General features: G+C 37.9%; 1 protein-coding gene across 1 annotated transcript; it reads right to left on the bottom strand.

Moving 5' to 3' along the window:
* Positions 1-1,014: 1,014 nt before the first annotated feature.
* Positions 1,015-4,294, bottom strand: LOC115692173 (cysteine-rich receptor-like protein kinase 10). Its single transcript, XM_030618937.2, has 8 exons — positions 3,949-4,294; positions 3,193-3,722; positions 2,825-2,938; positions 2,540-2,742; positions 2,166-2,376; positions 1,837-2,074; positions 1,496-1,646; positions 1,015-1,409 (listed from the first exon to the last, which is right to left on the bottom strand). Exons 1-8 carry the CDS (start codon positions 4,212-4,214, stop codon positions 1,128-1,130), a joined length of 1,995 nt encoding a protein of 664 aa, XP_030474797.2. The 5' UTR covers positions 4,215-4,294; the 3' UTR covers positions 1,015-1,127.
* Between the last annotated feature and the right edge of the window lie 7,211 nt (positions 4,295-11,505).

Genomic DNA, 11,505 nt, shown 5'->3' with positions numbered 1-11,505 from the left:
CACATTATATTTTAATGGATATAATAAAGGTAGATTATAGTATTTATGTATGTATACAACATTCGAGTAGATGTATCATTCTACTAGACTATAAGACATGAACTTGAATAGAAACATGACTAATGAACAGGCTTTTTTCCCTTAAAATTACTACTTAATGATTGCAGAAATCAAGGATTAAGAAATGGTTGTTACAATGCGAAAGAGATCACACACTATAATTATCATTCTATTTTATTAAATCACGAAATTAGAAAATTCAACCTAAAAACTTAAGATAATTAGTGGAGAGATATCACATGTATATAACGAGCATATAAACCCCATAGTCAAGCGATGTTTGATAATTGAACATCCCTGTTATGTGCAAATTGGATGAGGAATGACGCGTGAGAGGAGGAAACACATGCCAAATAAATTGAGGCTGGCTTATGCTATTAATTATAATTAATCAAGAATATACACAATCGAGGGAAATATATATTCACAATCCTGAAAAATGAAGGATCAAGGTAAAATCTTTATTATTTATAACAACCTCTCAAACTCGAGGTGACGAAGAAGAAGTCAGACGGAGTTGGGAGAAAGGAACCAATGAGGTGATTTCATATGCTGAAGATAAAACCAGTTGACATGTGTAGGTTATGTAACAATAGGCTGACATTTATGCGTAAGTGACAAAAATGCTAAGAATCGACATTGAGAAAGGGTTATTAGTAATTATAAAAGAATAAATGACACGATACGAGATGCGAGGTGTGCTCCGCATGTGCACTCAGGTGTGTCGCACTCAACCAACTCAAAATTTACTCAACATCGTCCGGCTCTAATACTAAGATAATAAATATGCCGAAGAGGGAATGTTTTAATATCTGTATATTTCTATATATATAAAGAAGAGAATAAAAGCCGGCTTTACATGATAACTATACAAGGTAATATGACATAAATATATTACAATTAATTAATAATTTGCACAATAAGGTAGATACATGCCCAATCCTAAAAAGATAATGAGAATAAAAATAAATATCATAACTATCTCGAACTGCATTTCCATTGTATAAAAGAGAAATCAATTGAAGAGCTGATGATACTTGGTCACCTAGGCGAAACATCTGAAATGCTTACACCATTAATAGTGAAGGTTTCTTGACTGGGTACGATGCAATACAGTTTTTCGCATCTCTCCCAATTGAGAATGCAGGTTGCAATGGTCGGTTGAGTGTGATAGTATCGCCTCCTAGAATATGAACCACGAGTGACATAGCCGGTCGATCCACCGGGTCTTCTTGAACGCACAATAGACCAATGTGTATGCATTTTAGCACTTCAACTTCATCACATGACTCTTTGATTAACGGATCAATAAGTTCCAACCCTCGACCTTCTGACCACAACTTCCATGCCTGTTATTTAGCCAGGAAAATAAGTAAGGATAGCAGCACAAGGTTTTTGGATTTCATATTGAATGGGATGGTGACTAGGAACATACAAAAGTGAGAAGGCTTTCACAGTGCTCTCGGAGATGAAAACCGTTGTTCTTTTGCCCGCTTATTATCTCGAGTAAGAGAACACCGAAACTGAAGATGTCTGATTTTACGGAAAAGAGTCCTACCATTGCATACTCCGGTGCCATGTATCCACTAACCATAGTTATGTGATGAAGAGCAGTTAGTTGGAAGTAAGAAACAAAGAAAAGTAATTTTCTGTATGAAACTTCTGAAATTTGAATGTGCTCATTCTAGTTTTGTTGAGCTGATCATCAGAGTCCTTTGTTGGCCTAGTGAGTCATTTCAATATGTAACGGACGTAGAATGATATAAGAATACTTACTAGGTTCCAACAACCCTGTTTGTGTTGGCCTTTTCTTGATTTACACCGAAGATCCTTGCCATTCCGGAATCAGATATCTTTGGATTCATCTTGCCATCTAGCAAAATATTGCTGGCTTTCAGATCCCTGTGGATAATTCTCATGCGAGAATCCTCATGCAGATATAGAAGTCCCCGAGCTATTCCACAGGCGATGTTCATGCGCATCTTCCAGTCTAGAGATTGCCCCATATTTGAATCTGTCGATAATAAGAAACTCAGGTGAAACTCAACTTTATAAAACTTAAATTAACTAGCTAAAAAATTCATTGCATTGGCTAAAGCTCAAACCAAAAAGGAAGACATCCAGGCTTTTATTGGGCATGTATTCATATATCAAGAGTTCTTCATATTCTTCCAAGCAACATCCCAATAATCGGACGAGGTTTCTGTGTTGTAGTTTGGCAATCAAGATGACTTCGTTCTTCAACTCGATAAGTCCTTGGCCTAAGGTTCTTGAAAGCCTTTTAACTGCTATTTCTTTTCCATCTGCCAATGTGCCCTGAAACAACGTAAAGTCGGTTGTCAAATCCCTATGTGAGAATTACTAATGATAACCAAATTCGATTCAGTTCATGTATGGATAACGACTCTGCCATTTTGGAACCATTAGAAGATATTCCCAATTTCCGCATAAATTGGTGTTGAGTCACAAGAATGCTTACCTTGTAGACAGCGCCAAACCTGCCTTCCCCAAGTTTACATTCATTTGAGAAGTTTCCTGTGGCCGCCCGTATGATGTCTAATCGTATCAAAGATAGTTCTTGAGAAGCCACCGGCTTTCCTCCTCGAGAGTTTTCCTTTGAAAATTCTTCCCCAATCTCTTGTCTCAGATGAAGTAACTGAACCTCTTGGCTGTTTTCCTTCTCTGAGATCCAAGAGCTTACTCTCTTAAGGTAAAGGTTAGAAGATGGTCATTCCAAAGGCAAGCAAGATGAATTTACTTGTACCTTTCTTCAATCTCTTTGTCCTCTTCAAAAAAATGCACGAACCCACGATACTTATTAGTAAACACGATCCAATTACTGAGCTAACAATTGCAATCCATGGAGCTCGTTTGGCCCCTGTCAAGACAGAGAATTTCCTTACATCTAAACATACCACAAATCTGCGGATTTTTTTTTCACCAATTGTAAATAGTACCAAGAACTCGGTGAAAGCAAGAGAGTATGATCATAGTTCAGATCGTAAAAGCAAGTCAAGTGCAATATCATACACAAAACAGCTTATATTGAGAATGAGAAGCAATGGAATGATACCATTATACGCTTACCATGACAAATTGAGTGCACATTTTTGAGTATTATATAACTCATACCTTTAGTGCCAGACTCGGTGCTGGTTTTGTTAGTTTGAGGTTCCCCATGAAAACGATGCAGTTCGTACCGCATATTACAACTTGGCTGAAGAATTCTTGCACCTTCCCTTTTATAATTAAGAACGGTAGGATACTGTTCAATAGCAGTAAGCAAGCAACTCTTGCAATCTGACTTTGATATGTCGGGGGTGCACTGTGCAAGCTCATGCAGGGTCACTGAACTTGAGACATTAATGTTTATGGTACCGTATAAGCTTTCTGTGGAGATCGCCAAGTCCGTGACATTCCTCGCGAAATCCGTCACTTCTGTATCAAAGTCCTCATTATCAAAAGTTTGCTCCACGTCCGCAGGGTTGACAATGAAAATAATCGGCTCTGTCTCCATGATAGAGAAGAAAGATCTGTTAGCGTAGCGCACAAAACACTCATCGTACCATATGGTCGCCTCTTTCTGTCCTGGACATCTTTCTACGATGAGTTTGGTAGCTGAATCGATGCAAGACTGACAGAGATTGGCGGCAACATCCGTTCTAAAGAGGAATAGTAAAGTTGCATTAGTAGTCACTCAAATCTGGATCGCAATTTTGGGGTTGGCATTGGTTCACTGTACTTTGTAGAGGATTTCAATTAAGACCAATATATCAGCTCCATTATAAATCCTAGTGCCGACTGAGCCGACTCCAAAGATTATAACGATTGAATTGAAAGGCATTACTCAAAAGTTGAAATTTCTGGTATCTTTCGGATGTGATTTACCTGCAGAGGAAGAGACCATAAACTTTGTCTGGATCTTCACCTTCCGTCGTGTTGTAGAAACCATAAATGGGTCCTTTGTTGTCAAGCCCCCCGGAGAGGAGGCGGTCGAGGTTGTCCTGGTACTTGCTATAAGGAGCGTAGTTGCCCCTATCTGCGCACCTCTCTTGAAGATATGTCTGTGCACTGACAGGAGTGCCTGGGATGAAGAGGATCAGGCATGAAATCCAGAAAGCTAAGCAAATACTTCTTGGTGCATCGATAATCATTTTTTAAAGACGGCCACGGACTTTCTTTCAACTCGAGAGGAGTAAGAAAATAAGCGACTTCTGGAGGGCGAGGTAAAGAAATTGATCAAGAATCAAAGTTTTAAAGTTGCTCTCCCCGATGCCGGGGTTAGCAAAGACGAATTAGTCCAATTTCCACGTTCCGTGGTCAACATTGGCTTCTTTTTCCCAGAAGAACTGAAAATGAACGTTCATGGCGTGCCCTACCTAGCCCATAGGGCGGGTTGTTTCCTCCTCGTTCAAGTCTCGAGTTCCAATCACCACACTTGATGAGACGAGGGAGCTGTCATACTTGATGAGATTTACTTCAAAAATGAATAAATTATATCCTAATTTAATATGAATATTTTACTTGGATAATACACGTGTAACTTTTTTTTTATATCCACTGTTCAAACTTAATGAAAAGACGGTATTGAACATTTTGATATAGTCTATAGACTAGATTGAACATTTACTAATAGTTCGGGGACTATATTGAATAAATTAAAAATCCAAGAATAATATTGCACATCAATCCAAATTTCAAAGACCATTTATGTCATTTTTCCATTCATAAAATACTTTCTCTTTCACTTGGAGAGCCTCCTTAAAAAAAGGACAACAAGAGTCCCTTGAATATCTAGTTTTAAGTTTTCGACTACCCAAATAATCCGCGCAATCTATCACCAGCCAATTACATCCTACCGCAATCTCCACGTGTCAAATCCAAAAGAATAAAAGAACAAATATAATCAATGGGAGCATTAACACCGATTCGGAAAAAGCTCCCATTCTTCATCAGCAATAAGAGCATCGCCACTCCACTCTCTCTATCACCACCACAACCACCGCCACCCTCGTCCCTCTCGACCTCCACCACAACCCAATTGGCCACAAAGCCCCCAAGAGCCTCCTCCACAAGCACCCACTCTACACCCCAACCCACCCCCACGTTCCTTGATTTACTTCTCCTTCATCATTTAGGGTTCAACTCCCGATAATCAAATATTGTTCAATTCCGCCGTTCCATTAAAGAGAAATTATTCATGCATCCCAAGATAATTTCAAGACTGAATCGAAACATCAGACTTATACATCAAATAGGGTTCCTTGCAAGTTTGCTCCAACTTGGTAGTTATTTTTGTAAAATTTTGTGAGATCACAACTAACTATTCTAAAAAATTAATGCTATTGATGAAGAGTTGTTTACTGTATGAATACTCTAACACTCGACCATACGCATAGGCCGAACATAATAATAAAGAGGCAAGCAGGACTTTCTGCTCAGGCATTCCTTTCCCCCAAATGGACTAGTCAATGGGCCCCAAGTCCAGGGTAGCGTGCCGTTCGGAGCAAACTAAGGGTTCCTATGTAAAATATTGTTCAAATATAGAGAGAAATATTGTTCAATTCCGCAGTTCCATTAAAGAGAAATTATTCATGCATCTCAAGATAATTTCAAGCGACACAAACTATAGAGAGAATGACACCACAAGATTGAATTGAAACATCAGACTTATACATCAAATAGGGTTCCTAGTAAGTTTGCTCCAACTTGGTAGTTCTTTTTGTAAAATTTTGTGAGATCACAACTAACTATTTTAAAAAACTAAAACTATTGATGAAGAGTTGTTTACCGCATGAATACTCTAATACTCAACCATACGCGTAGGCTGAACATAATAATAAAGAGGCAAGCAGGACTTTCTGCTCAGGCATTCCTTTCCCCCAAATGGACTAGTCAATGGGCCCCAAGTCCAGGGTAGCATGCTGTTCGGAGCAAACTAAGGGTGTGTTCGTTTTGCAAAAAATGAGTGATTTGAAAAATATTATCTGAAAAATGATTGCTTATATTGTTTAGAAAAATTAGTCAACAGAAAATATTTTCATCATCAATAATAATCTATGCCTAACTATTTTCGTGAGCAATAAAAAATTTTCCATTCATTTATTTTTCTAAACGATATAAGCGATCATTTTTTAGAAAATGTTTTCTAAATCACTCATTTTCCGCTAAACGAACGCATCCTACTGAATTGCTACTTCGGGTTTGGATTGTCCGAAAACATCCAGCTGCTTGAAAATCACCTCTTCTTAAAAAAAATACCAGTTGTCATTTATTTTCTGCTGGCTGTGTAATTTGGGACGAACGTGATGTTTTGCTTAAATGAGAAAGTGGTGAAAATTTTGCAAAAAGAACATAACAATAGATGAATTTAAAAAAACTTGGTATTTGGGCCTTTCTTGTTTGCACCTTTATGGTATTTTTCTTTTTCTTCTTCTTTTGGCCCGTATGTTGACGAAATTTGGTACGTTGTGACAGCTCTCTTGCCTCGCTTAAGACAATTGATTAGCCCAAATTCTCAATTAAATGTTGATTAAGCCATGCGATTACCTTATAATCACCACTACGATACGTGGCGGTGCAGCTAATTAACAAGGACATAGCACCATAAGTTACATCGATCACAAATCGAACAGAAAATGAATGGCAAAATGCATTTTTTAACCACCCGGCTCTTTCCCTAGGTTCACATAATATACTAAAATGCATAACCGTGTGGACGATTTTGAGCCGTCCGTATCAACGGATTGAATTGACTATAGAGAGCCTAGGCAAATCCATCGACAGAGTCGTGATGACAAACTTTGATGCCCCCATGTCATTGGGTCAGGCATTCGATTTGCGGCGCAATCAAATTTAACGAGGGCCAAATTGTAATGAAATCTAGATTGTTCGAGCATCAAACTAATTCAGTCTCTCAATAGAGCATGAGAGTGTTTCTAAAAACGAAAATGACACGAATAGTCCCTGAACATTTATCCAATGTGCAATGGCGTCCTTGCACTAATCAAGTATGCAAAGAATTTAAGGACCACATCGAACAAATTAAAAATTTAGGGATGAACCCAAAGACGAATTAGTCCAATTTCCACGTTCCGTGGTCAACAGAGACGACCCAATTGGCTTCTTTTTCCCAAAAGAAATGAAAATGAACGTTCGTGGCTTGCCCCCGAACCCAAAAGGCGGGTTGAACCCAAAAGACCCGACAAAGACTCAACAATGGTTATAAATCAATCTAAGTGTGTTCCTCCTCCTCGTTCAAGACCCGAGTTCCAGTCACCACCGCGGCCATCGTCCCTCTCGACCTCCACCACAACCCAATTGGCCACAAAGCCCCCAAGAGCCTCCTCCACAAGCACCCACTCTACACCCCAACCCACCCCACGTTCCTTGATTTACTTCTGCTTTATCATTTAGGTTCAACTCCGGATGATCAAATATTGTTCGATTCCGTGGTTCCATTAAAGAGAAATCGTTCACGTATCCCAATATAATTTCAAGCGACACAGACTATAGAGAGAATGACATCACAAGATTGAATCGAAACATCATAGACTTATACATCAAATAGGGTCCCTAGTAAATTTGCCCTGACTTGGTAGTTCTTTTTGTAAAATTTTGTGAGATCACAACTAACTATCCTAAAATACTTAAGCTATTGATGAAGAGTTGTTTACTGCATGAATACTCTAACACTTGCCCATACGCGTAGGCCGAACATAATAATAAGGAGGTGAGCAGGACTTTATGCTCGGGCATTCCTTTCCCCCAAATGGACTAGTCATTGGGCCCCAAGTCCGGGGTAGCCGCTGTTCAGAGCAAACTAAGGGTGTGTTCGTTTTGCGAAAAGTGAGTGATTTGAAAAATATTATCCAAAAAATGATTGCTTATATCATTTAGAAAAATTAATCAACGGAAAATATTTTCATCATCGATAACAATCTATGCCTAACTATTTTCGTAGGTGATAAAAAAATTTTCATTCATTTATTTTTCTAAACGGTATAATCGATCATTTTTCAAAATATATTTTCCAAATCAATCATTTCCGCTAAACAAATGCACCCGACTAAGTTGCTACTTCGGGTTTGGATTATCCGAAAACATCCAACTGCTTGAAAGTCACCCCTTCTTTAAAAAATACCAGTCGTCGTTTGTTTTCTGCTGGCTACGTAATTTGGGACTAACGTGATGTTTGATTAAATGAGAAATTGGTGAAAATTTTGCAAAAAGAATATAACAATAGAGGAACAAAAACAACTTGGTATTTGGGTCTTTCTTGTTTGCACCTTTATGGTATTTTCTTTTTTGTTTTTCTTCTTTTGGCCCGTATGTTGATGGACTACATCTTTGGTACGTTGTGACAGCTCTGTTGCCTCGCTTAAGACAATTGATTAGTCCAAAATCTCAATTAAATGTTGATTAAGCGATGTGATTACCTTATAATCACTGCTATAAGAAATAGCGGGTTAGTAGTCATAAGAGACTAAAAGGCCGAATTTAATGAGGGCCAAATTGAAATAAAATCTGAAATTGTTCGAGCATCAAACTAATTCAGTCTCTCAATAGAGAATGAGAGTGTTTCTAAAAGAGAAAATAACACGAATAGTCCATTAATTTTGATTCAATATGTAATGTCGTCCTTGAACTAATCAAGTATGCAAAGAATTGATGGACCATATCGAACAAATTAAAAGTTCAGAGATAACATTACATATTGGGTTAAAATTTAGAGACTGAAAAATAAATTAAAAATTCAGAGACGACACGGCTGTTTGTGTTATTTTCCCTTCAAGAAATTGAACGTGCAAAAGAAACTAACAGTTGCGATTGATCTAAGAAATGGCGGATTAAAAGTCTTAAGAGATCAGAAAGACCGTTGCTGGCTATGAAACTTTTGACCGCCATCTGATGACAGAGTCGACGGAGAGAATTCAAACTCATTGACTCACGAATCGTCTTCATCACAAATCGTCAAATCTGTCCTTTTCACATCATTCGTTCTTTCTGTCGTCCCGAGCTCATCGGAGAAAGCAGGCGAGGAGGTGTCCCTGTCACGGTGTGAATGCTGAGAACTAGAAATTTTGACCCAATGGAAGTCAAGCGATAGCAACAGCGAGCTTGACTCCCAGAAAATCGAGCAGCTCCTTAAATTCGCCTTCTGGTTTCGCATTGTGGGAATTGATTCGACACTCTGGTCGTCGGTCAATAGCCCTAGAACTTGGACTTAGGATAAACAACAAAATCAACCCACGCTTTATCTTTGTTGGGAAAAAGACGTAAATGATATTTGAACTTGGACTTAGGATAAACAAGAGAAACTTTCTTTTGCCCCGGCTTCCCCAAAAATCTCTTTTTGCTGTGCTTCTCTCTTTTCTTTTTCCAATCAATGTCTTAATCATGTGGACGGCCTGATGATGAAGTCCTTGACTTTTTCACCACTTCCTCCTTCAGAATTCCACCCTTCAAATAGTCTAATTATTTTATTGGGCAAAAGAACACTACAAGTGCCATAACTTGTGTATGGCGCTCACTTTGGTGCCATAAGTTTTTTTTTGGATCATTTTAGTGCTAAAATTTTTGAAAAACGATCACTTAAGTGCTAACTCCGGTGCCGTACACAATTTTTCGCTGGAAATCCGACGTGGCATTTTTTTTATTAATTTCTGAAGCTGACGTGGCTCGCCGGAGATTGGCACTTAAGTGATCATTTTTCAAAAATTTTAGCACTTAAATGATCGTTTTTAAAAAATTTTAGCACTTAAGTGATCGTTTTTCAAAAATTTTAGCACTGAAGTGATCCAAAACAAAACTGATGACACTTAAGTGATCGTTTTTCCTCCGACTTGGCACCAAAGTGATCCGAAAAAAAGTTATGGCACCAAAGTGATCTCCGTACACAAGTTATGGCACTTATAGTGTCATTTTGCCTATTTTATTGTTAGCGCAAAGCTATTCAATTTAATAATATGATTGAACTCAATTATTAAAGTAGTGACAATCGGGATCCAATTGGAAGGAATTATGGTGCTATGAAGGCCTCAATTAGTTTGATTTTCTTTTTTCAACCTACATGTTCTTTACTTACTCTTTCGGTCTTCATGGGCCTAGCTCCTTGTGAGTCATGGATTCTCATTATGTTACACGTGATGAGCCCGAATAAAGTCCGGCCCCACTCGAAGATTTACGTACGTGAACTTTTATGATGAAGGGACTTTTTCATCATGTAACACATGATGGGCCCAAATAAAGTCCGGAGCCTTCAATATTAGATCAAAAGGTAAAATGTCACAACTAGATTTGTTGAATTATTGATATTTATTACATTTCAATTCAACAATGAAAGATTATACAAACACGATACCTCCTAGAAACCATCATATCACCTCATATAAATATTGTTTTGCACAATTGAATTTGATTTTAAAACTTGTAACTATACCTATATCAAGGCAAAGAGAGATGACTTGTGTAATCAACAAGTTACATAGCCCGTATAGCAAAAAAAAATACTACAATAATGAACTTTTACAAGCTAGACAATAAGCTGATAGCTACATAACCTTTTGATTGTAGGTCACGTTTGTCACTATTCATTGGGTTGTTGGTTGATTTCTAAAATGGTAAATTTTTTGACAACTTGTAATTTCTATTCAACAGTTCCAACCACAGTACACCTGCATAGGACATTTTTTATTAATTTTTTAAGGGTCCAAACTATTGTTGTAATTACTTCAAAATAAGCACATTACTTGCACCGTGTCACGAATACATCATTCCTTAAACAAGGAGCATGGCTCCCAATTAAAGTTATTATTGGGCCAATTTGTAAGCTTTTCTTTTCAAAATTCTTGTGCATATTGCATGGACAACAAAATCACCATCTACCGCCACATAAAGGCTTTCGATATATGTTTATAGGGATTAGAACACCACAAGTAACACAACTTTTCCACGACGCTTACTTGAGTACCATAATTTTTTTCTTGATGCCACGACTTTTAAAAAACAATCACAAGGTGCCATAACTTTTTGACAACTTGTAATTTCTACTTAACAGTTTCAACCGCATTACACCCGCACGGGACATTTTTTATTAATTTTTTAAGGGTTCGAACTATTGTTGTAATTACTTCGAAATATGCACATTACTTTCACCGTGTCACGCAGACATCATTTGTGACGCCCCGACCTCGGGGTTATAAACGTGACGTCCCATTCATTATTATCTTTCTTTAAATACAAGCGGAAGCATATCTCGGGACAATCACATTTAAAAACAACAGCGGGATTAAGACAAACAGCATCATGAGCAAACCTTATATTTATAGGACACGCAAACATATTTTACAAGCCAACTTAGCCGATTTTAGCCATTTATACAACAAACGTTATGGCTTGGGTGTCCTAAGCCCACTACTTCGGGTTCACAGCTCCGAGCTTTCC

This window comes from Syzygium oleosum, unplaced genomic scaffold (assembly GCF_021117445.2).
Source record: "Syzygium oleosum isolate NSW1041296 unplaced genomic scaffold, Sole_v2.1 Sole_v2.24, whole genome shotgun sequence".
Classification (NCBI taxonomy): Eukaryota; Viridiplantae; Streptophyta; class Magnoliopsida; order Myrtales; family Myrtaceae; genus Syzygium; species Syzygium oleosum.
Note: the sequence above shows the minus strand (reverse complement) of the source record. Positions and strands in the feature narration are given on the sequence as shown.